This window comes from Somniosus microcephalus, chromosome 4 (genome assembly GCF_052327205.1).
Source record: "Somniosus microcephalus isolate GS21.2 chromosome 4, FLI_Smic_1.0, whole genome shotgun sequence".
Classification (NCBI taxonomy): Eukaryota; Metazoa; Chordata; class Chondrichthyes; order Squaliformes; family Somniosidae; genus Somniosus; species Somniosus microcephalus.
The window spans coordinates 281,206,006-281,232,927 of NC_140990.1; the positions used below are offsets into that span (position 1 = coordinate 281,206,006).

The 26,922-nt window shown below is 44.9% G+C and overlaps 1 protein-coding gene across 1 annotated transcript in view; it reads left to right on the forward strand.

The window, feature by feature from the left end:
- Positions 1-26,922, forward strand: part of LOC147120509 (secretin receptor-like) — a 64,476-nt gene that overhangs the window by 9,509 nt on the left and 28,045 nt on the right. Inside the window, exon 3 of the mRNA XM_085984229.1 lies at positions 12,169-12,276. Within this exon, the coding sequence (XP_085840355.1) occupies positions 12,169-12,276 (108 nt within the window). The remainder of the gene's footprint in view (positions 1-12,168; positions 12,277-26,922) is intronic.

Consider the following 26,922-nt stretch of genomic DNA (forward strand, 5'->3'; position numbering starts at 1 on the left):
GTGGGCGGCAGTCTGTATGAAGATACTAACAAGAAGTTGCACTATTTGTAATACCTGTTTCCCCTGGTGTATGTAATATGTTAATCTTTTTAAACTAAACAGCTGCACACTGAATTTGAGATCCAAAGTACAATGTCACAGGCTGGTAATACGCAGGTTCAATCTGTAGCTCTGCTGTAGGAAGGCACCAACCTGAAAGCGGGCATCGTTGCATCAGGAAAAAAAAATCAAATAGGCAGTCTTTATCTGGCTACTCCACTGCACCTCCTGACTAAGAGCATCATTATCTATATGCAACAGGCAGCTATCCAACCGCCAAGCCACTGAAGGAGGAGAAAGATGGAGAGGAAAGTGAGCCACATTCTATCAAAGAAAATAAGCTGAACAAATAGACACTGTTGTACATCAATATTTAAACACACGCAAAAGTCACATTTGTAAAATATTCAATTGAAACAATCTTATAATCCTGTTAAAGTGTGAGCAGGCAGTATGGCAAGTTGCTGTTGCCATCTAGTGGTTTCCAGATATTGCCTCAGCTATCAGAAAACCGTGAAAAGTACTGATAGCATAGAAGAAACATTCAATAAATAAAATCAGTGAGAAGATGTGTGAAGGAAACCATAGGAAATGAAATATTTAGTACTGAAATTGATTACAATCGGTAAACCATAAAGTTTGAACATTATATTGTCATGACTAGTAGGAATTGAACCCTGTAGATATCATCTTGTATCATCATGCAGTGAAAACACTTAACCAAATTTGTAACCAAATAGTTGCCCTCATAAAACAAAGTAAATTTTAATGTGAACAGTTTTGTGCTGTTTATAGAGGAGATGTGTGATGGGAAACGAGACAATTATATGCTTAGTTTATGAATAAGGCTGGTCTCATAACTTAAAAATTAATTCGCAAGTCAGTTTTATAAGCTTGTCTAATGAACGTGATACATAGTACTAGCCTCATTCCTTTCATGTATTTAGTTTACTATATTTTTTTATATTTTTCTAAAACAAAATGTATATTTGTTAAGTTTTACTGTATATTTGTTGAGATTATTTTGTGTGGAAATGTGTATGTCAGAGTTGTCAACCTTGTAATCCAGATTTTTCACTGGGTTAAGCACAGTTTAATTTTGCATATTCTAAAATAATTTTTGAAACTGAGAGAAGGAGTTAAATCAGGCAATGTGAGCTGTACCTAACGTGAGCTGGCGATATGTTTTTATGTGTCCTTATGATAAAATTATAGTTCTGCATGGGATATTACTACACTGCCATGAGGAATTCTTTCCCCTCATTTTCACCCCTTTCATCCTTCTTCTTAGGCAGTCCCTCGGAGCCGAGGATGACTTGCTTCCACATTAAAAGCCGAGGATGACTTGCTTCCACATTAAAAATGAGTTCTCAGGTGACTGATGAGTCCAATGCGGGACCTACAGTCTCTGTCACAGGTGGGGCAGACGGTGGTTGAAGGGGCGGGTGGGTGGGGTGCTTGGGTTGACGAGCGCTCCTTGCGCTGCCTGCGCTTGGCTTCCGCTTGCTCCTGGCGAAGAGACTCAAGGTGTTCGGCGCCTTCTCGGATGCTTCTCCTCCACGTTGTGCGGTCTTGGGCCAGGGATTCCCAGGTGTCGATGGGGATGTTACACTTTTTCAAGGAGGCTTTGAGGGTGTCCTTGAAGCGTTTCCTCTGCCCACCTGGGGCTCTCTTGCCATGCCGGAGCTCCGAATAGAGCACTTGTTTTGGGAGTCTCGTATCGGGCATGCGGACAATGTGACCCATCCATCGGAGCTGATCGAGCACGGTCAAAGCTTCGATGCTGGGGATGTTGGCCTGAGCAAGAACACTGATGTTGGTGTGCCTATCCTGCCAATGGATTTGCAGGATCTTGTGGAGGCAGCGTTGGTGGTACCTCTCTAGTGCTTTGAGGTGCCTGCTGTACATGGTCCATGTCTCTGAGGCATACAGCAGGGCGGGTATCACTGCTGCTCTGTAGACCATGAGCTTAGTGCCGGGTTTGAGGTCCTGGTCTTCAAACACTCTCTCCCTCAGGCGATTGAAGGCTGCACTGGCACACTGAAAGTGGTGTTGGACTTCGTCGTCGACGTCTGCCCTTGTTGACAATAGGCTCCCGAGTTATGGAAAGTGGTCCACGTTGTCCAAGGCCTTGTCGTGGATTTTGATAATCGGGGGGCAGCACTGTGTGGCGGGGGCAGGTTGGTAGAGGACCTTTGTCTTACAGATGTTTAGTGTAAAGCCCATGCTCTCGTACGCTTCGGTGAAGCTGTTGACGATGGTTTGGAGTTCGACCTCCGAGTGAGCGCAGATGCAAGCGTCGTCTGCATACTGTAATTTGATGACAGAGGATGGGACGACCTTGGATCTGGACTGGAGGCGATAGAGGTTGAACAGTTTCCCGTTTGTTCTGTAAATTAGCTCCACTCCAGTGAGGAGCTTACTGAGGGTGAGATGGAGCATTGCAGCAAGGAAGATCAAGAAGAGCGTTGGTGTGATGACACAGCCTTGTTTGACCCCGGTTTGTATGTGAATTGGGTCTGTGGTGGAACCGTTGGTCAGAGTCCAAGCTTGCATGTCGTCGTGAAGCAGGCGGAGGATGGTGACAAACTTTTGAGAGCAGCCGAATTTGAGGAAGACACGCCATAATCCCTCACGGTTGACAATGTCGAAGGCCTTTGTGAGATCAAAGAAGGCCATGTACAGCGGTTGGTGCTGTTCCCTTTCATCACAACTAAAGGTACAGACATGTTGAGGCCTGGTTCCACAGTAGTCAATGGCCGTACAGCTGGATGTCCAAGCTTTTATTTCCATGGTGCTTGCCACAGAGCCTTAGGGACTACATGGCAGCCAGGATTTTCCGCAATTGTGGGATCCGAGCACATCAATGCCATCTTTGAACTTTTCAAATTCTGGCAAAATGCGCCATAGTGTGTGCAATTGATTGCATAGGCTATCTGGCTCTTTAATTTTTAAATATTCCATCAGTTGCCCATAGCAATGCTGGAAGCCAAGGTACACAGGCATCATTCACGACCAGCATGCTAAGGTACAAATAAATGTGTAATTTGTACATAAATATAATGCTCTGCCCATATGCTGGATGTGAGAGTGGGGTGAGCAGGGAATATGTGGAGTAACTCCAGTCAGCTGGAGATATGCTGGAGAGCTGCTGTAACACCAGCAGAAAATCTAAGCTATTAAGTTTAAATCAGTGTTTCCATTAACCTGCATACATCTCAAATTGTTGATACTAACAGATCTTTGTGTTTTGATTTAGGATCTATCCATCAATGGGGTAACAACATTAAAAACAATTCTTTATAAAGCTCCAGACCTACAGAAATTGAATAGAACAAGCCAAGAAATAAATTAAAGAGTTGCACTCAGGGATCTCAGACATACATTTATGTGTACACATCATGGGATGATACCTGAATGCTGGAATGCTCTTATCAAAATCACAAATTACATCCTATGTGAATGTAACCATGGTAAACTATCCATCCTCGTCCTTCTCGATAGATCTGCAGCCTTTGACATGGTTGACCACACCATCCTCCTCCAAAGCCTTTCCACCATCGCCCAGCTGGGTGGAACTTCACTAGCCCGGTTCCATTCTTATCAATTTAATCATAGCCAGAGAATCATTTGCAATGGCTTCTCTTCCTGCTCCCACACCATTATGTCTAGTGTCCCCCAAGGATCTATCCTTCACCCCTTCCTATTTCTCATCTAAATGCAGCCCCTCGACGACATCATCTGAAAACACAGCATCAGTTTCCACTTGTTTGCTGATGACACCCAGCAACAGTTACACATTCCTTTCTGGCGCAAAAACACAAAAGGAAAAGTGGCCCAACCATGGCTAACAAAAGAAATTAAGGACAGTAGTAGATCCAAAGAGGAGTCGTATAAAGTTGCCAGAAAAAGTAGCAAGCCTGAGGATTGGGAGCAGTTTAGAGTTCAGCAAAAAAGGACCAAGAGATTGATTAAGAGGGGAAAAAAGTATGAGAGTAAACTTGCAAGGAACATAAAAGCAGATTGTAAACGCTTCTACAAGTATGTAAAAAGAAAAAGATTAGTGAAGACAAATGTAGGTCCCTTATAGTCAGAAACGGGAGAATTTATAATGGGGAACAAGGAAATGGTGGAGCAATTAAACAAATACTTCACGGAAGAGGACACAACTAACTTCCCAGAAATGCTAAGGAATCAAGGGTCTCGTGAGAAGGAGGAATTAAAGGAAATTAATATTAGTAAAAAAATAGTGCTGGAGAAATTAATGGGACTGAAAGCTGATAAATCCCCAGGGCCTGATAATCTTCATCCCAGAGTACTAAAAGTGTTAGCCATGGAAATAGTGGATGCATTGGTTGTCATCTTCCAAAATTCTATAGATTATGGAACAGCTCCTGCAGATTGGAGGATGGCAAATGTAACCCCACTATTTGAAAAAGGAGGGAGAGAGAAGACAGGGAACTGCAGACCAGTTAGCCTAACATCTGTAGTAGGGAAAATGCTAGAGTATTATAAAGGAGGCGATAACAGGACACTTAGAAAATATCAACGGGATTAGACAAAGTCAACATGGATTTATGAAAGGGAAATCATGTTTGACAAACCTACTGGAGATTTTTGAGGATGTAACTGGTAGAATAGATAAGGGAGAACCAGTGGATTTGGTGTATTTGGATTTTCAGAAGGCCTTTGATAAAGTCCCACATAAGAGGTTAATGTACAAAATTAAAGCACATGGGATTGGGGATAATATACTGGCATGGATTGAAAATTGGTTAACAGACAGGAAACAGAGAGTAGGAATAAATTAGTCTTTATCGGGATGGCAGGTAGTGACTAGTGGGGTACCGTAGGGATCAGTGCTTGGGCCCCAGCTATTCACAATATATATCAATTATTTGGATTAGGGAACCAAATGTAATATTTCAAAGTTTGCTGGTGACACAAAACTAGGTGGGATTGTGAGTTGTGAGGAGGATGCAAAGAGGCTTCAAGACGATTTAGACAAGTTGAGTGAGTGGGCAAATACATGGCAGATGCAGTATAACATGGATAAATGTGAAGTTATCCACTTCGGTAGGAAACACAGAAAGGTAGAGTATTATTTAAATGGTGCTAGATTGGGAAATGCTGATGTACAAAGGGACCTGGGTGTCCTTGTACACCACTCACTGAAAACAAACATGCAGGTGCAGCAAGCAGTTAGGACGGCAAATGGTATGTTGGCCTTCATTGCAACAGGATTTGAGTACAGGAGCAAGGATGTCTTACTACAGTTGTACAGGGCCTTGGTGAGACCACACCTGGAGTACTGTGTGCAGTTTTGGTCTCCTTACCTAAGAAAGGATACACTTGCCATAGAGGGAGTGCAGCAAAGGTTCACCAGACTGATTCCTGGGATGGTAGGACTGTTGTATGAGGAGAGATTGGGTCGACTAGGCCTGTATTCACTAGAGTTTAGAAGAATGAGAGGAGATCTCATTGAAACATATAAAATTCTGACAGGGCTAGACAGACTGGATGCAGGGAGGATGTTTCCCCTGGCTGGAGGATATAGAACAAGGGGTCACAGTCTCAGGATACGGGGTAGGACATTTAGGACTGAGTTGAGGAAAAATTTCTTCACTCAGAGGGTGGTGAACCTCTGGAATTGTCTACCACAGAAGGCTGTGGAGGCCAAGTCACTGAATATATTTAAGAAGGAGACAGATAGATTTCTAGACACAAAAGGCATCAAGGGGTATGGGGAGAGAGCGGGAATATGGTATTGAGATAGAGGATCAACCATGATCATATTGAATGGCAGAGCAGACTCGAAGGGCCGAATGGCCTACTCCTGCTCCTATTTTTCTATGTTTCTATGTTTCTACCTCACTACCACTTCTCTCGACCCCTCCACTGTACCTAAATTGACACACTGCTTGTCTGACATCCAGTACTGGATGAGCATAAATTTCCTCCAATTAAATATTGGAAAGACGAAAGCCATTGTCTTCGGTCCCTGCCACAAACCCCGTTCCCTAGCCACCAACTTCATACCTCTCCCTGGCAACTGCCTGAGACTGAACCAGACTGTTTGTAACCTTGGTGTTATAGTTGACCACGAGATGAACTTCCGACCATATATCTGCGCCATCACTAAGACTGCCTATTTCCACCTCCAGAACATTGCACAACTCCATCCCTGACTCAGCTCATCTGCTGCTGAAACCCTCATCCATGCTTTTGTTACCTCTAGACTTGACTATTCTAATGCACTCCTGGCTGGCCTCCCATGTTCTACCCTCCATAAACTTGAGGTCATCCAAAACTCTGCTGCCCATGTCCTAACTCGCAAGTCCTGTTCACCCATCATCCCTGTGCTCACTCACCTACATTGGCTCCCGGTTAAGCAACATCTCGATTTTAAAATTCTCATCCTTGTTTTCAGATCTCGCCATGGCCTCGCCCCTCCCTATCTCTGTAATCTCCTCCAGCCCGACAATCCTCCGAGATATCTGCGCTCCTCTAATTCTGGCCTCTTGAGCATCCCCGATTTCAATTGCTCCACCATTGGTGGCTGTGCCTTCAGCTACCAAGTCCCTAAGCTCTGGAATTCCATCCCTAAACCCCTCCTCCTCTCTACCTCTCTTTCCTCCTTTAAGACGCTCCATAAAACCTGCCTCTTTGACCAAGTCTGCCCTAATAGCTCCCTATGTGACTTGGTGTCAAATTTTGATTTATAACGCTTCTGTGACGCGCCTTGGAACATTTTACTATGTTAAAGGCACTATATAAATACAAGTTGTTTTGTTGTTGATGCATGCCAAATTCAACATTAATGGCATATTTTTGGAATTATTATACACCTTCATATTAGTCAATCTTATTTAAATAGCTCGCTTTACAAATTCCAGTTTTTCTGCCTTCAGCCCTCCTGTAGTACCACTCACCTGTATAAAATGTGTATTTCTGGGTTTTTAAGCTGTTCACTTGTAAAACTTGTTAGATTCTTAAACCTGTGCCTGACAGTTTTGTACTGCAGCACTTTTATTAGATGGCAGGTTTCTATAAAGTGGAGGGTCTCATTAATAACACACATGTAGTCATCAATTACCCTAGCAACAATCACATGCCATGTGTGAATAGGAAAGGCTTTCATTCCATCACCATACAAGTAGCGTCAGGCCTCAGAAACAGAATTTTTCTTTACAAAATGTTTTTTTAATGGGATGTGGGTGTCGCTGGCAAGGCCAGCATTTATTGCCCATCCCTGATTGCCCTTGAGAAGGTGGTGGTGAGCTACCTTCTTGAACTGCTGCAGTCCATGTGGTGAAGGTACTCCCACAGAGCTGTTAGGTAGGGAGTTCCAGGATTTTGACCCAGCAACGATGAAGGATCGGTGATATACAAGAAACTTTCGTTTATCCGGAGGTTAAATGTCCGGAAAGCTCTATCTACCGGCAAAATTCAGGAGTCGGTTCAGATAAGTTTTTTTTCTTTTCGTTGCTTCTTTTCTCCAGTCCTGGCTCTGCAAGCATCTCTGTAGCTAAGCAACAGCTTCAGCTAGACGCTTGCAAGCTGCGCCGACTGTTTTGAAGCTGTTGCTAAGCAACAGGGTTTGTTGCTTCACACGGAGCTCTGAGCTCCGTATGTTTTAACATTAGCACTGGTTTCTACGGCAGTTTTGATCTAACGGCACCAGCTCGGTCCCGTCAGTGCTGGATACCAGAAAGTTTCCTGTACTTCTAAGTCAGGATGATGTGTGACTTGGAAGGGAACTTGGAGGTGGTGGTGTTCCCATGTGTCTGCTGCCCTTGTCCTTCTAGGTGGAAGAGGTTGCATGTTTGGGAGGTGCTGCCAAAGAAGCCTTGGCGAGTTGCTGCAGATGGTACACACTGCAGCCACGGTACGCCAGTGGTGGAGGGAGTGAATGTTTAAGGTGGTAGAGGGGGTGCCAATCAAGCGGGCTGCTTTGTCCTGGATGGTGTCGAGCTTCTTGAGTGTTGTTGGAGCTGCACTCATCCAGGCAAGTGGAGATATTCCATCACACTCCATACTTGTACCTTGTAGATGGTAGAAAGGCTTTGGGGAGTCAGGAGGTGAGACACTCGCCGCAGAATACCTAGCCTCTGACCTGCTCTTGTTGCCACAGTATTTGTGTGGCTTGTCCAGTTAAGTTTCTGGTCAATGGTGACCCCCAGGATGTTGATGGTGGGGGATTTGACAATGGTAATGCCATTGAATGTCAAGGGACGGTGTTTAGACTCTTGCTTGTTGGAGATAGTCATTGCCTAGCACTTCTGTGGCACGAATGTTACCTGCCGCTTATCAGCCCAAACCTGAACGTCGTCCAGGTCTTGTTGCATGCAGGCATGGACTGCTTCATGATCTGAGGAGTTGTGAATGGCAGCAACCGTATTGTAGGTAAATGTGCAATACCACAGCAGCAACCATAATATCTTCATTTTGAAGCAGTCCACTATGCTAGTGCTATTTCAAGGAATAGGATGACTGCATGGTTGACTGCGAAGGGACCAGGTCTACCCTTTGGACCCCTAGCTATTAACACCACTGAAGAACCTCTGAACAGAGGTTGAAAGGAAATTCAAAGAGGTTCATACCTCAATCCACATTCTGGTGTTGCATAGAACTGACATGTTGAAACAGAGATTGCAATGACTCCACAACCCTGAGAAGGTGTCAAAAATTACTAACATTTGCATGTAACTTGTAGAGGGGAAGCACTTTCAAAAGTGCTTCTTGGTACTTTTATGAGGTACCAGCTTCCTGCTTATCTCTGTCACCAGAGACATCCACTGGGGATTTCCTTTGGAAAACCCTGCCCTACTGTACATTCAAATGACCATTCTTCATGTGTGTGCCTAGACAAACTATTCAACTGTGGAGAGTGGGTATCACAGCTAAGCCCAATCCTGTCCTCACTTAATATCCCCCCCCCCCACCCCCCGCTACACACACACACACACTTTACAGCAGAAGTCACTAGAAAATGATCAAGAACAGGACAATCTCCAGACAATGCTCAGTTAGTTGCCCTCAGCTGGAGCTGTGGTAGGGACCCTTCAACTGAACTCAATGCCCTGGGTTAGGGAAAGGAAGGTTGGCTGAGGCTCTTGTCATCCTGCGACACTTCACTCTCAAACAACACACATAAATGATGGCCTATTGAGTGATGTACCAGAGGCGACTCAGCACCTGTGGAACTGTAGCCTAGCAAGGAGTCAACATTCTCAGGGGAGGTACTCTAGCTGATTTGCCTGTCTAGCCCAGGATCATCAAGTGCAATTCTAGCACCTTTACTGCCATGCTGGCTGAGATCAGCTAACACAGCCCAAATCAAGGGTTGAACCTGGGATTTGTGTGGCTCAGTTACGCATTGCCTGAACCAGCTGAGCAATCAGATGAACCTTGTTAAGCCTTTCATTACTCTGAAATTCTATTTGCAGACTTACACTAAGGAGCCAAATATGGCTGTTCCTTTTTCAACTTTAGTGGTCACATAGTTGGTGTATTCTCTGACTTGCACCATACCAGTGGCATTGCTCTGTCACTTTTCACTGTCACACAGCATACTTATGTAATCACTGTCAGCAACCACATATTTAGATTTGTCTGGCAATTTCATTGAAAGTCAGAAAGCACATAAATTTCATGGCAGCATAAATTGATAGCATGATAGCTTTGAATATTTAAAAAAGAGTCTACACTACAAATGGAACCTTTGAATAGCAAAAAAAATCACCCACAACAAAATACCTTTTTTCAGAGGAGGGGAAGGTTAGCAAAGAGCCCTGCCCCTGAAAACTATCTGCTGACAGAACCAAGCCAAGGGAAGAGAGGACCAAAGGGAATAGCCCCCCCCCCACAACCCCCCCAACCTAACTTGCTAGAAATCAGATGTAGAAATTTATACTGATTTGGCGTTAGCCTCTTTGAAGTATCTTTGCCACCAGCAGCACTCAACCCCTCATTCAGAAACTTCTGTCTACACCCAGCCTGAAACGGACTACGTACTTCATAAACAAGTTTCTATCTAGATTGTTTACAGTAGCTTAACTGGAAAGAACATTTTTGAAAGTATAATAAAGGGAGTCACTGAGTGCAGAGAGTGATTGATTGATTAAAGTTTTACAACTGGCAACACTAGTTTCTATTGATCAGTGAAGCACTGAACCATACAGACAAAACAATGGAGAATTTTCACTTGGAAATTCAGTATAAATGAGTTGTGGTTTTGCTATAAGAGTATCATTCCATTCAGTTACATAATACTGTAGTTGAATTGTGTATCCTCAATTCATGCGATTCCATGTCTTTATATATATATTATTAAATATATTTAAAAATAAACTCAATTCATTTAATGTTGACCTTATTTTGTGAACCTTAGAGATGCTTGGATGCATTATACAAGATAGTACAAAATATATTCACAATTTTTCAAACACTACTGACAAAGAACACCTAACATTTTCAGCTTAAACGGTTTGAATATAATTCATGGCAATTTGTCTTTCAGGCATCTATTTAGTTGCTTTCCAGTATATATAAGTAAAGCAAGTATGGTTTGAAAGAAAGGGTGGTTCAAAAAAAAGTAGGTAACCAAAATGAACATCGTGACAGGATAAGAATAAAATATTTATCACCTCTTAAAATACTGGATCTTTTTTAGGAAAAACACATGCAAGATTTTTTTAAAAAGAGACAATACATGACTTTGTTACCCTTCAGATAAAATTTCCTCCTGTGGAGATCCCCAGTGGCTCAATATTCGTCTCCTAAGTTCCAACGTATGATATCTGTTCAATTTGTTTATATACCTTCACTGACCAACAGTTCACCTTCATTACTGACAGGGATCAAATCTGTAATCTTCTTTAATCTCTTGAACATAAAGGCAAACCCGTATCCAACAAGGAAATAGTGGAACAGCCGCTTTTATCAAGCATGTACTTATTAAAGAGAAACTGCATCAAATACGTAAAAGAAAAACTTGTCTCTCAGAAACATCTCAACCCATTTCATTTGTAATGATTTACTTTGAAGTGTAGTGACTTTAGTGACTATGTTAGGTAGGTATATGCAGCAGCCATTTTACACATAGCAAGATCCCACACAAAAAACCATGAGGTGAATGACCAATTAATTTGTTTTAGTGGCATTTGTTGAAGGAACTGTTTACCAGGATACTAGGAGAATTGCTTGCCCTTCTTTAAATAGAGCCATGGAAACTTTAACATCTATTGAACTACCAGAACATCTTATCTGAAGGTCAGTGCTTCTGACAATATAGCATTCTCTCAGTACAGTACTGGAGTGCTGGAGGACTGGAGTGCCAGTGTAAATTATGTGTTCAGGTCCCGGAGTAAGGTTTGAACCCACAAACTACTGACTCAAAAGTAAAAGTGCTACCAACTGAGCCAAGCTAAAGAAGCTAAAATATCATGAAAAGTCAAAAGAAAAGAAAATTCATAACAAATTATATATATTTTTTAATCCAGAGGAATTAATAAAAGCGCTGTACGAATTACTGAAGTAATAAAAATTTAAAGAACAATCCCCCAAAATTGAACAACGACAGAGGTTAAAAAATCAAGTTCCCAAGGAGTAAAAAAATTGATTTAAAGAACCATAACATTATTTTGCTGCATATTTTGAAATTCCGATATTTATCATTGATGTTGTGCACAAAAATCAATAGTGAAAAAATCCACAGAAGTTGAAGTACATGTAAAATATTGCCAGGAAATTTCATTTTTTTTAAACCTTGCATGAAATATTTGGACTGTTTCCTGTGAGTGTTTCAGTTTTCACTCAAGCACAATATAATACCATAAATCTAGGTTAAATTCCCATATTCGTGGTACAAATAATGTCTTATAAGGGGGAATGATTGTTTGGAATGTGTTAAGGTAGAGGTTCTTTATAATAATATATTTAAGAATACATTTATAATGAGCAGAAACTGTATAATCATTAAATGTGGGAGCTTATCATTCCTCCTACAATGATTGTTTAAAATCATGTCATGTATGAAAAATTGGATAAAATGACAATGTACTTAAGTCATTTGTTCTAAGCACTTTCTCAACAGTTTTTCCTCTGGTTCTGTTTTTATTGCAATAGGCTGTGATGGAATGTGGGATAACTTGACATGCTGGCCTTCCTCCTCACTGGGAAAGACTGTCGCTGTATCTTGCCCGAAGGTGATCTATGTTCTCACTCATAAAGAAGGTAAATAAAATGATGACAAATAAAGGAAGTAGATTAATTTTGTACTCTGCTGATTTTTTGCTAAATTTATCACCAAGAGAAATTTCACCCTCAAAGTGCTATATTAAAAATCCACTTTATTTCCAAATATTCTTCTGGAAAATGTTTATTCTTTACAATTAAAGTCTTGCATATGGTGTATTGACATCACACCTCAAAAGTGTACCTCCAATAACCTATCAGTTAAGTTAACCATGATGACTCAATTATAGACAAGTAGGAAAAGCTACTATCATCAGGAGCCAGCAGCCCCACTAAAACCAACTAATCAAGTCATTCAAATAACCTTTTCCAACTTGCTTCAGCAGTTGGAAGGTTGCCACTTTCCATACTAGTGCTTCCGATATGTTTTCCTTTTTCCTCAACTGAGAATTCCACTCTACCGTAGTTGACATGGCCCTCAACCGTGTCCGTTCCATTTCTAGCACTTCTGCTCTCACCCCTTCCCCTCCCTCCCAGAACCACGATAGGGTTCCCCTTGTCCTCACCTTTCACCTCACCGGCCTCCATATTCAGTGGATCAACCTCCACCATTTCCGCCATCTCCAGGGTGATCCCACCACCATCCCCTTTTAGCTTTCTGAAGGGACCGCTTCCTCCGCGACACCCTGGTCCACTCTTCAATCACCACCAGCATCCCCTCCCCTTCCCACGGCACCTTCCCGTGCAAGCGCAGGAGATGCAACACCTGCCCTTTTACGTCCTCCCTTCCCACTGTCCAGGGCCCCAAACACTCCTTCCAGGTGAAACAGTGACTTACTTGTACTTCTTGCAATTTAATATACTGTATTCGCTGCTAACGATGCGGTCTTCTCTACATTGGGGAGACCAAATGCAAATTGGGGGACCTCCATTCAGTCCGTAAGCGTGACCCTGAACTTCCGGTCACCTGTCACTTTAATTCTCCATTTAATTCTTCCTATCTCTGTAATCTCCTTCAGCCCCACAACCCCCCCCCCCCCGAGATATCTGCGCTCCTCTAATTCTGCTTTCTTGAGCATCCCTGATTATAATCACTCAACCTTTGGTGGCCGTGCCTTCTTTTGCCTAGGCCCTAAGCTCTGGAATTCCCTGCCTAAACCTGTCCACCTTGCTACCTCTCTTTCCTCCTTTAAGACACTCCTTAAAACCTACCTCTTTGACCAAGCTTTTGGTCACCTGCCCTAATTTAGCCTTATGTGGATTGGTGTCAAATTTTTTGTCTTAAAATACTCCTGTGCAGTGCCTTGGGACGTATTACTACGTTAAAGCCACTATATAAATTGTTGTTGTTGTTGTTATCCACTCCCACTCTGATCTCTCTGTCTTCGGCCTTCTCCACTGTTCCAACGAAGCTCAACACAAGCTCGAGGAACAGCACCTCATTTTTCGATTAGGTACTTTACAGCCTTCTGGACTCAACATCGAGTTCAACAATTGCAGACCATAACCTCTGCCCCTATTTTTTCAGATGCAGCTGTTGATGTTTCTGCCATTCCCATTTACACCTCTTCTAGACTCATCTTTTGTTGCTTTACCTGCCCCATTACCATCTCCTTCTGCTTTGTACAATCATATCTTTTGTCATTTAATCACTCCTGCCTTCCAGCCTATCACAGGCCTTCCCTTTTGTTCTTTCCTCCCCTCCCCCCTTTCCCTGCCCCTGCACTTGCTTGAAACCTGTTCGATCTCTAACTTTTTCCAGTTCTGACAAAGGGTCATCGACCTGAAACGTTAACTCTGTTTCTCTCTCCACAGATGCTGTCTGACCTGCTGAGTGTTTCCAGCATTTTCTGTTTTTATTGCTTCAGCAGTCATGTTGTTTCCTCACTCAACCAACATCTAAAAAATTATAAAATAAACACATAGAAGCAAAATTTTACACTTACTCATCACACTGCCCATGTGTGTTAGAAATCTGTCCAGTAAGTTTTCCCCAGATGCCTACTGTTTTGCAGGGACCTGGGCTTGAACTTTGCTCCTTTCCTGAAGTTTCCTTCCCACATGCACAAACATTCAGACCTGTGACCATACACAACCTCAATGTAACATCATTGCTCTTGCGACCTGACCATTAAAATACAAAATTAAATTAAAGACTTCCATCACATGAGACCGTGTATAACTGAAGAAGTAGAGAAGTCTTAGCTGGCATTGTGTTTTAGTCCAGCTTGAATCATTGCAAACTTCAAAATGAACACCTAACAACATTTAATTTAAAAAAATCCTTCTTGTTCAAGAAAAAAAATGCATTACTGAAAGTCCAGCTGACAGGGAAACTCAAGTTAGAAGCTTTGCAGTCTTGAATACTGAAACAACTAACACAGATAAGATCTTTGTCCAATATTTCTACTTTGACTTCAGCTATCACCTTCTTCAAATTCAAATGAAAACAAAAGATCATGCTGGATTTAAATAAAACCACAACTCAATTATAAAATAAACCACAAAATAAGGTTGTCTTACACCTGAAGAGTAATATCCATGTATCATGCATTTACAAAAAAATGAAAGGGAGTGCTTTATTACTTTCTATCACACCTTTGTCTGATTTATTCCCTTTACATTCTCTGTATTCATCCTCTGTAACAGCCAGAGATCGTGGTCCATATCGGTATCAATGGCATAGGTAGAAAGAGGGATGAGGTCCTGCAGGCAGATTTTAGGGAGCTAGGAAAGAGATTAAAAAGCAGGACCTCAAAGGTAGTAATCTCCAGATTACTCCCAGTGCCACGAGCTAGTGAGTATAGAAATAGAAGGATAGAGCAGATGAATGCGTGGCTGGAGAGATGGTGCAGGAGGGAAGGCTTTAGATTCCTGGGCCATTGGGACCAGTTCTGGGGGAAGTGGGACCTGTACAGGCTGGAAGGGTTGCACCTCAACAGAGCTGGGACCAATGTCCTCATGGTGGGGGGTTTGCTAGTGCTGTTGGGGTTTAAACTAATTTGGCAGGGGGATGGACACCAAAAAGTAACATTAAAAAGGGGAAACAAGGTGCACAAAGATTTGGGAGAGACAGATAGCCCTAGAGTAAGAAATAGTATGGTATTAGGTGGGGTCAGACTAAGAGAGAATACAAGAAGATCTAAGATAGGTTTACAGTGCATGTGTGTGAATGCATGAAGTGTGGTAAATAAGGTTGGTGAGCTGCAGATGCAAATAGACACATAGGAGTATGATGTTGTGGTGATAACGGAGACCTGGCTCAAAAAAGGGCAGGATTGGATACTAAATATTCCTGGATATAAGGTGTTCAGGAAAAATAGGGAAGGAAAGACAGGAGGTGGGGTGGCAGTATTGATTAAGGAGAATATTACAGTGCTGGAGAGAGAGGATATGCTAGAGGGGTCAAGGACATAATCTATTTGGTTAGAGTTGAGAAATAATAGAGGTGCCATTACACTACTAGGTGTATTCTATAGGCCATCAAATAGTGGGAAGAATATAGAGAAGCAAATTTGCAGGAAAATTACAGAGATGCAAGAACTATAGAGTAATAATAACGGGGGACTTCAACTATCCTAATATAAGAAGTCACACAACACCAGGTTATAGTCCAACAGTTTTATTTGAAATCACAAGCTTTCGGAGCGTTGCTCCTTCGTCAGGTGAAGTGGAGAGATGCCTATAGACACAGATTATATAGTCAGAGAATAATGCCAGATGATTACAGGTAATCTTTCTAACTGCCATTTATCACACCTCGGCAGAGAGATAATCACAGCAATCAAAGGTGTGAATTGTGTCCAAACAGGTCAGTCAGGAAAACATTATATCAAAGAACAATGAGGTGGGGTCACAAGGGGTAAAATGTTGCAGATGCTGGGGTCTGTATGAAAAACAAAAATCAGACAGAAAACATTTTCTTTGCTGGAAATCACAGCAGGTCCGGCCGCATCTGTGTAGAGAGAACAAGCCAACGACGACTCGAGTCTGGATGACCCTACGTCAGGTGGGGTTACATGTAGCGTGACATGAACCCAAGATCCCGGTTGAGGCTGTCCTCATGTGTGCGGAACTTGGCTATCAGTTGCTGCTCTACGATTTTGCGTTGTCGTGTGTCTCGAAGGCCGCCTTGGAGAATGCTTACCCGAAGATCGGAGGCTGAATGTCCTTGACTGCTGAAGTGTTCCCCGACTGGGAGGGAACACTCCTGCCTGGCGATTGTTGTGCGGTGTCCGTTCATCCGTTGTCGCAGTGTCTGTATGGTCTCGCCGATGTACCATGCTCCGGGGCATCCTTTCCTGCAACGTATGAGGTAGACAACATTGGCCGAGTCACATGAGTATGTACCATGTACCTGGTGGGTGGTGTCCTCACGTGTGATGATGGTATCTGTGTTGATGATCTGGCATGTCTTGCAGAGGTTGCCGTGGCAGGGTTGTGTGGTGTCGTGGTCGCTGTTCTCCTGAAAGCTGGGTAATTTGCTGCGAACGATGGTCTGTTTGAGGTTAGGCGGCTGTTTGAAGGCGAGTAGTGGAGGCGTGGGGATGGCCTTAGTGAGGTGTTCGTCGTCATCGATGACATGTTGAAGGCTGCGAAGAACATGGCATAGTTTCTCTGCTCCGGGGAAGTACTGGACGACAAAGGGTACTCTGTTGGTTGTATCCCGTGTTTATCTTCTGAGGAGGTCTATGCAATTTTTTGCTGTGGCCCGTCGGAACTGTCACTCGACGAGTCGAGCGACGAGTCGAGCGTCATATCCCGTTCTTATGAGGGCGTCTTTCAGCGTCAGTAGGTGTCAATCGCGTTCCTCCTCGTCTGAGCAGATCCTGTGTATTCGCACGGCTTGTCCATAGGGGATGGCTTCTTTAACGTGCTAAGGGTGGAAGCTGGAGAAGTGGAGCATCCTGAGGTTGTCCGTGGGCTTGCGGTAGAGTGAAGTGCTGAGGTGTCCGTCTTTGATGGAGATTCGTGTGTCCAAGAATGAAACCGATTCTGAGGAGTAGTCCATGGTGAGTTTGATGGTGGGCTGGAACTTGTTGATGTTATTGTGTAGTCTTTTCAGTGATTCTTCGCTGTGGGTCCATAGGAAGAAAATGTCATCGATGTATCTGGTGTATAGCGTTGGTTGGAGGTCCTGTGCAGTGAAGAAGTCTTGCTCGAACTTGTGCATGAAGATGTTGGCATATTGGGGTGCGAATTTGGTCCCCATGGCTGTTCCGTGTGTTTGGGTAAAGAACTCGTTGTCGAAGGTGAAGACATTGTAGTCAAGGATGAAGTGGATGAGTTGTAGGATGGCGTCTGGAGATTGGCTGTTGTTGGTGTTGAGTACTGAGGCTGTCACAGCGATGCCATCATCGATCCCTCTGTCTGCTGTTCCGGATCATTGGTTGTGTCATTGGGTTCGCTGCTGACATCTTGGGATTTGTGGAAGAATTCCCGGAGCTTCATTCTCCTGATGAATTCCTCTGTGTCTGCCGCGAGACCGATGGGGTCCATTTTGGTGGTGGGGCAGAAATTGAGCCCTCGGCTGAGAACTTCAGTTTCGTCTGGTATAGACTGGGATAGTAATAATGTAAAAGGCAGAGAGGGGGAAGAATTTCTGAAGTATGTTCAGAAGAACTTTCTTGATCAGTACGTTTCCGGCCAATCGAGGAAGGAGGCATTGCTGGATCTGATTCTGGGAATGAGGGGGATACTGGTGTAGAGTGCTGAGATGTCCATCGTGGCGAGGAGTGTTCCTGGTTCAACTGGTCCGTGGGTGCTGAGTTTCTGTAAGAAGTCTGTAGTGTCATGACAGAAGCTGGGGGTTCCCTGTACGATGGGTTTCAGGATGCCCTCGACGTATCCAGAGAGGTTCTCACATAGGGTTCCGTTGCCTGATACGATAGGATGTCCAGGTGTGTTGGCTTTGTGTATCTTTGGGAGGCAGTAGAAGTCTCCCACGCGGGGAGTACATGGGATGAGAGCGTGTAGGATACTTTGAAGGTCTGGATCGAAGGTCTTGATCAGTCTGTTGAGTTGGTGGGTGTGTTCTTTGGTCGGATCTGCGGGTCACTGTCTGTAGTGTTCCTGGTTGTCCAGTTGTCGGTATGCTTCTTTGCAATAGTCCATTCTGTTCTGTATGACGATGGCTCCTCCTTTGTCTGCTGGTTTGATGACGATGTTGCTGTTGGTCTTGAGAGTGTGGATGGCGTTGCGTTGTGCTCGGGTGACATTCTGGACTGTCTTGTGAGTGCGGCTGATGAGTCTGGCGTTGATGCATCTCCTGACAGCTTGAGCATACATGTCAAGCTTAGGGCAGCGACCCTCCGGAGGGGTCCAATTTGACTCTTTCTTCTTCGGTTGCTGCACTGCGGATCCCTCTGTCTGCTGTTCCGGATCATTGGTTGTCTCATTGGGTTCGCTGCTGACATCTTGGGATTTGTGGAAGAATTCCCGGAGCTTCATTCTCCTGATGAATTCCTTTGTGTCTGCCGCGAGACCGATGGGGTCCATTTTGGTGGTGGGGCAGAAATTGAGCCCTCAGCTGAGAACTTCAATTTCATCTGGTATAGACTGGGATAGTAATAATGTAAAAGGCAGAGAGGGGGAAGAATTTCTGAAGTATGTTCAGAAGAACTTTCTTGATCAGTACGTTTCCGGCCAAACGAGGAAGGAGGCATTGCTGGATCTGATTCTGGGAATGAGGTGGGTCAGGCAGAGCAAGTGTCAGTCGGGGAACATTTAGGGAACAGTGATCATAGTATCATAAGGTTTAGATTAGCTATGGAAAAGGACAGGGAGCAATCTAGAGTAAAAATACTTAATTGGAGGAAGGCCAATTTTAGTGGGTTGAGAATGGTCTGGCCCGGGTAAATTGGAATCAAAGAATGGCAGGCAAAACTGTAATCAAACAATGGTTTGCCTTTAAAGAGGAGATGGTACAGTCGAGGTACATTCCCATGAGGGGGAAAGGGAAGGCAACCAAAGCCAGAGCACCCTGGATGACGAAAGAGATAGAGAGTAAGATGAAGCAGAAAAAGGGGGCGTATGATAGATGTCAGGTTGAAAATACAAGTGAGAACCAAGCAGAATATAGAAAGTTCAGAGGGAAAGTGAAACAGGAAATAAGAGGGGCAAAGAGAGAGTATGGGAATAGATTGGCAGCGAACATAAAAGGGAATCCAAAAGTCTTCTATAGGCATATAAATAGTAAACGGGTAGTAAGAGGAGGGGTGGGACTGATTAGGGACCAAAATGGAGACCTACGAATGGAGGCAGAGGGCATGGCTGAGGTACTAAATGAATACTTTGCATCTGTCTTTACCAAGGAAGAAGATGCTGCCAAAGTCATAGTTAAAGGGGGTAGTTGAGATACTGGATGGGATAAAAATTGATAAAGAGGAGTTACTAGAAAGGTTGGCTGTACTTAAAATAGATAAGTCACCAGAACTGGATGGGATGCATCCTAGGGTGCTGAGGGAAGTAAAGGTGGAAATTGCGGAGGTACTGGTCATAATCTTGCAATCCTCCTTGGATACGGGGGTGGTGCCAGAGGACTGAAGAATTTCAAATGTTACACCCTTGTTCAAAAAAGGGTGCAAGGATAAACCCAGCAACTACAGGCCAGTCAGTTTAACCTCGGTAGTGGGGGAGCTTTTAAAAATGATAATCCAGGACAAAATTAAAATCACTTGGACAAGTGTGGATTAATTAAGGAAAGCCAGCATAGATTTTTTAAAGGCAAATCGTGTTTAACTAACTTGATTGAGTTTTTTAATGAGGTAACAGAGAGTGTTGATGAAGGCAATGCGGTTGATGTGGTATACATGGACTTCCAAAAGGCCAATTACCTTAATCATGAGGGGTCTAGTAGATAGAGAGAAACTGTTCCTATTGGCAGAAGGATCGAGAACCAGAGGACACAGATTTAAGGTAATTGACAGAAGAACCAAAGACGACATGAGGAAAAACTTTTTTATGCAGCGAGTGGTTAGGATCTGGAATACACTGCCTGAAAGGGTGGTGGGGGCAGATTCAATCATGGCTTTGAAAAGGGAATTGGATAAGTACCTGAAGGAAAAATATTTGCAGGGCTACGGGGAAAGGACGGGGGAGTAGGACTAGCTGAAGTGCTCTTGCAGAGAGCCGGCACGGGCTCAACGGGCTGAATGGCCTCCTTCTGAGCTATAACTGTTCTATGATTCTATGATTCCTTCTCTGAAAGTTTGGCCAAACTGTTTTTCTCTGCAATGAGGCTGAAGTAAAATGTAATAATTTTATTGTCACTCCTTCTGAAAAGTCCTGTCCCTCCTACTGAATTGATATTTACTTCTAAAACAAAGATTATTTTATTTGTTTGACAGAATGGCAATGAATAAATTTAGTTACCAAGAGCACACATCATTTTGACTTACATGACTGTTTCATGGCAGACCCATATGTGTGCGCAAAAGTGGAAAAAAATTTTGCTGAATTTTTAAAACTTTTTCATAGTCCTATACGGCTGAGATATTAGAGCATTAATGATCTGGCTTGGGTTATATCTAGCGTCAATCCTCGAAAAATATTTTTGCCAAACATTTATTATTAATAATAATAAGGGAATTAATTAAACTAAGTGGCCCCAAAATTCGGCGGGACTTCCGGCACACGCCTGCCATAAGTCTGGTGGCATTGCAGTGGAAGGCCCAGAAATTAAGTTGGGACCTGTATATGCTGGTTTCTGGGCTCCACTCCATGTATCCATGTAGCCTTGTTTGGGAAGAAACCACCAACTACAAACAGATCCCCCGTATCAGAGGAGGCATGGCCGGTGGGGGGGTCGGGGGGGGGAGGTGCAGGGGACAGCCTGACTGGGAGTATCTTCAACCCTGGACTAGTAGAAGAACAGTCAGGTGAAAGGTGGTGGACTGGCTACAGCACAGGTGCATGTGGGGCCCATCTGTTAGTGCAGTCCTTGGTCATGGGCTTGAAGAATCTTGAAGAAAATGTAAGTACTGACATAAGAAAACTACTAGGCACTTGGTCTGAGTATTAAACAAGGCTTTAATCAACTGTTTTTCAACATGGAGATCTAGTTGTGTCCTTCACTAGTTCCTGTTAAAGAATGTCCTGAGAAAGCTGGGCCCATGCCCGAGTATTTATACTCTCCCTGAATAGCACCACCAGCAGGCCGCCCAGTATTATTTCATAAGTCTTTCCACATTTCATGTCAAGTACTGTTTAAATTTCATGGCCACCTTATAAAGGAAGCTTCCAATTACATTTTTTTTGGTGGGGGTACCAGCCCCTAGAGTGGCCAGCCTCCACTGTTGTTTCCTGCTTTTCTGTAACATCACCCAAGATGTACCCATAATTGCGTGGTGATTGTCAACAATATAAAATCATGACCTGCCCCTGGCCCTGCATATGCTGGTGAGATCAGGAGCAAAAGTCACTAGCAATCACATCCTGGCACTCATGCTGAGGTGTTGGCCCCACAGATTTTCAACCCCATTGGCCCAGATTTATCCGTACCTGGGCGGGTCGGGTGCAGGCGGTCGCCATGGTGGGTCATGACCCTGTTCCTTATTCCATGCCACTCCTCAGATCGACTTTGCGTTAATGGGGCCTATTAAGGCCGTCCAGCGCATTTCCCGGCTCTATAAAATGGTGCGGGTCTGATGACATCATTGATGATACGTTTTCAGCCGGGATATTTAAAGGAGCCGTGGCCACATTGCATTTGAAGGTCCATCTAGGAGTGTGCAGGCAGCACACTACATAATTGGACTGCTGGAAAGCGTGCCAAATATGACTGCACTGAGACAGAGGGCTGCACCCAGGTTCTCCGATGACACCGTCCATATGCTTGTGGAATGAGTCAGAGCACGCAGGGAGGTCCTCTTCCATTCTAATGGGCGGACGAGACCTCCCAGGAGACAAAAAGAGCCTGGCTCCAAATAGCAGAAGAGGGAAACAGCAGGGATGTGTTCAGGAGGACCTGGGTGCAGTGCTGCAAACGTTTCAATGATCTCATGAGATCAGGAAAGGTGAGTACAAAGCCACACTCAACTTCATCCTGCTGTGCCTCTCATCACATTCCCATCACTCTGCCTTCCCAACCCTGCTGCTGCACATCCTTACACCAACATACCTTGCACATCCGCCCATCCCTCTCTCTCTATCTACATTATCACATCCCCATCTGACTAGGTACCCCTCACGCTCACCCTCATCCTAATGCAATCATACCAACTAACAACACACAAGGAGGCTACTTAGCTTTGGCATCATAGTCACCCTCTAAAGATGTAACCCATCCATTCCTTACACTCATTCCATCACTCTCACTCAACCTTCTCTTCTTTCCCTCCTTGCAGAAAAAGAGAGCCCACAATAAAAGGGAGAGGGAGAGAACCGGAGGTGGCACTCCATCATTGGCGACCCTAGCAGCAGCAGAGAAGGCTGCCTTGGAAGTTTCTGAAGTTGCCAAGCAGCTGGAGGTGGGAGACAGAGAGTGGGGGACATCTCAGCAACCTGGTGACTGAATTACATATCATACAGCTACATGGCATACATCAGTCACTCATATGGTGACTGATGTCAGCAGCCACTGAATGGTCATCATGTGCATAATGGTATGTGTACCCATTCTTCATATAATATATATAACTAATTTCTTTATTCTCCCACAGGACCATCAAGAGCCCCCCTCCCTACTATCCAGGAGGAAGAGCAGGAGGACTCCTCAGAGGAACCTCCAGCCTCTGAGGAAGCAGCGTCAGCAGAAATGAGCATACCCAGCACCAGCGCAGAGACGCACACCTCGGTGGGTCCAACGCAAGATAGATTAGTGTTGACACCTGGTGTCTCACAAGTCACAAGTGAGCAAGAGCAGATGGAGGAGACAGGGACAGCAGTGGAGACTCCTTGTTGGAGGGCACAGGATGCTCGCAGCTCTGCTCAGCTGTATGCAGACGCTGAGCCTCGGGGGCCATCCAGAAAGAGGGCGTTCCTGGAGTTGCAGCAAGAAGTGCAGGAGGCTTTGACAGGTTTTGCGAGCTCAATGTCTACAACTGTGCACAGAATGGAGGAGTCCATCTCCAACATGAGCACCACCGTGTCACAGACGATGGCGACTGTAGGCTCTTCCATGGATGGGATGGCCACCTGCATGGAACAGCTAATGCACCACTCACAGAAGCACATGGGGGGTGTTTTTGCCAATGGGGAGCTTTTGGAGGCGGGGCTCCCACTTGTCAGGTTTCAGTCCCGCCTCCATCAACTTCTGGCCAACCCACGCTATTTTCCCTTGATTGACCTTGTGCCCGCCCAGTGACATTCTCCGTAGTTTGATAAGGTCTTGAATTCAAGACTCATCAAACCTCTTTTTTTGGCAGAAATGTGATGGTTGTTGCATTGGAGAATGCAACGGCCATCTGTCATCTCTACCACGGAGGTGCGAGACTCTCCGCATACCCACCGACTGAAGCCTGCAGGAAGAAACAAAGGTAAGTACACTACCCTCCTCCTAGCAAGATGGCACGGAGACAGGTTGGGGGCAGGTTGGGCACCCGCCCCCAGATTCTGCCATTTTCCCAGCAGTCCCGCCTCCATACCCACCTCCCCAGGGCTGGCAAGATCGCGACCATGGTCTCTATGGAGAATAGATGGCAGAGGCTCATAGACCTTCTCTCTAGGAGAGATGTCAATATAGACATGGGTCCTCATGGCCCCACTGCTGTGCAGCAAGGTGCACTCCAGCTCCTTGCTAGCAGGGAAGTGTGGGTGGCCCATGAGAGAGATGATGGTGAGAGGGGACATGGAAGTGGGGGCTCCTCTCAAAGCGCTCACACTTCTCCCCCGTTGCCACCCCCTCAGTCAGAGCCCCAGATGCCTCCTCGTCTAACAATAGCCGAGTCTACACTTGCACAGTCGCAGGAGGAGCAGACTTTGGCGGGGCCATCAGAGAACAGAGAACCCAGAGAAAATCCGTCAAAAGCATCTAAGCAGTCATAGCAGGGAAGTGAGCAGGCTGCCTTTACCTCTGCTGAGTAGCACCTTGTAGAAGCACGCGTAAGAGAAAGATGAAATACAAGTAGATTCACAAGGGTAGCCACTTGAGTGTTTTGTTAAATGATTCTGTAAAGTTTCCGTGACTGTAATGTCACACATAAAAATCTTTATTTTCACCACTTTCCAGTCATGGACAAATTTGTGTGCACCTTTGGAAGTGGCTTAGTGAGTTGAAGTGAATGGTGAGACAGAATGTCACCTCCAGCAATGGTGGTCAGTGTGAAAGGAATGGCTTTGGCACTGTAAGGATGCTTTATGGTGTTAGTGTGGGGTGATGCCAACCTGGCACAGAATGTGGCAGCCATATGTGGATACTGCATAAAGTTACATAAATCTAGTTATGATTAGCCCATCCTTGGCCTCCTGGGCAAAAATGTGCTCAGGTGCTGGGGGGATCTGGACCGCAGCTTTCTCCTGCTCCTCCTCCTCTTCGTCTTCCAGCTGATGTTCCTCCTGCTCCTCCTCCTCAGAAGAAGAAGAAGAGGCTGTGCGCTTAGTGCCTTGCTCCTCATGCAGTGCTGATCTTTGCAGCTGCGCTGTGTTGTGCAGGGCACAGCAGACCACGATGATTCTGGAGACCCTAGCTGGTGCGTACTGAAGGGCACCTCCAGATCTGTCAAGACATCCAAAGCGCATTTTCAGCATGCCTATTGTCTGCTCTATGACACATCTGGTAGAAATGTGGCTTTCATTATATCTCTCCTGGGTGTCAGTACTTGGCCTCCTCAAGGGTGTCATGAGTCACGTCTTCAGTGGTTAGCCCTTGTCTCCAAGCAGCCAACCGGAAATTCTGTTTGGAGGAGTGAAGAGCTGAGGGAGGCTAGACTAGTGCAGCTGCCAGGGAAATTATCTTCCTATGGTTGCAGACGAGCTGCACATTGAGGGAGTGGAAGCTCTTGCGGTTGACAAACTCTCCTGGGTTATGATGGGGTGCCCTGATGGCCACATGTGTGCAGTTGATGATGCCTTGCACCCGTGGGAAGCCAGCCAGAGTGGCAAACGCCAGCGCCCACTCAGTAACACTGGCTTCATCAGTGGCAAAGTTGATATAATTGGCTGTCTTGCCAAACAGGGCATCGGTGACCTATGTGGTGCATCTGTGGTCGGTCGACTGCGAGATGCCACAAATGTCTGCTGCAGATCCCCGGAAAGAGCCTGAGGTGAAGAAGTTGAGGGCACTGGTGACTTTGACAGCCACTGGTAAGGCATGTCCACCAGGTCTTCTGGGCTGCAGGTCTTGCTCCAGCAATGTGCAAATGTCTGCGGTGACCTGGCACAATAGCCTGAGCCTCTTTTGGCACTGCTGCTCAGTCATGATGAGGAAGCTCATCCTCTGCCTGTATACCCTGTGTTGGGGGTATCACCTCCAGCGCAATGTAGCCCGGCACTGATGCCCTCTGTCCTGTGCAGCATCAGCTGGTTGAGGAGAATGTTGGTGGTGGTGTTGTTGGTGCTGCTGGTGTGCCTGGTGCTCCTGGTGTCGTGGCTCATTGTGGTCTGATTCTGAGGACCAAGGTGAGACAGTATAAATGGCACCCATGCTGATGGAATAGATGGCAGGTTAAGTAGAGATGACAGAAGCAATCTGTCAATGAGATGACACTGGATGGTGACTTTACTGGAAACACTTGCAGCCTTTGGAAAGCTAAATCTGTGCTGGCAATGCAGTCAGCAACAGCTTCTGCCTGAGGAAAGTGATCAGCTGTGAGGTGGGAGTTTTTATTATACTTTCCATGCTGTGCACTAATCAGCTGGATCAATGGCCACTCAACTCCCGCCTCAGGTTGACAGACGTGGTTCCCGAGCTGCGTGATTCTCGTGGTCATCCAGTGAAATTTGAAAGGTGGAGTTAAAAAGACTCTTCGGGGTTTGACAAGTGCCTATTAATGATTTAAATTAGCTCGCCCGCCTCTGCCGTTCGGGTCGCTGTCACGCTGGCAAACGCGCCCAAGGGGAAGGCGCATGTCGGCGGTTTCCCAACCTGCTGCAAGATATTTCAAATTTCCCACTCAACTCACCTCTGATCGCGCCCACACAGATCCCAGAAAATTCCAGCCATTGTGTCTAACCAGAGGAAATCTGATCATTGATTTGTGTAAACACCAATTTCTCAGCAATCCCAGATAACAACATTACAACTGATTTGATAAATTAGTCTACATTTTCAGGTTAATTCCTAATTTATGAATGGTTGGAGATGCTCATCTCAACCTGGGAGCGACTATTGCTCCTCTCCCTGACATGTTCCCCAAGGTCGGTCACATATACTGCTATTACTCGAAGCTGCTGCTTCTCTCCTGAACTGTGCCATGTACTATGCACTGGAATTTGTGATCCAACGGTAGTTTTTGCCAGATCAGGATTTCTTACACTTGGCATGTAGGAAGGAGTCTGATCCTGGAGCAGAGTCCTAGCAGAATCAGTAGCGAGAGGCCAATTGGTGAGGCAGACTATTTCTGTGAATGGGGAAGAGGGAAAGAGTCCCTCTGTGAAATAAAGGACAGTAAAATACACACAATGATTGTATTAAACTGCAGTTTTCCTGAACACTTAGGGCTGGATTTTCCTCCAGAAGTCGGGAAGGAGGCGGGACTACAACTTTCGGGTTGTAGTCCTGCCTCCATTGAGATGCGGCCAATCCAT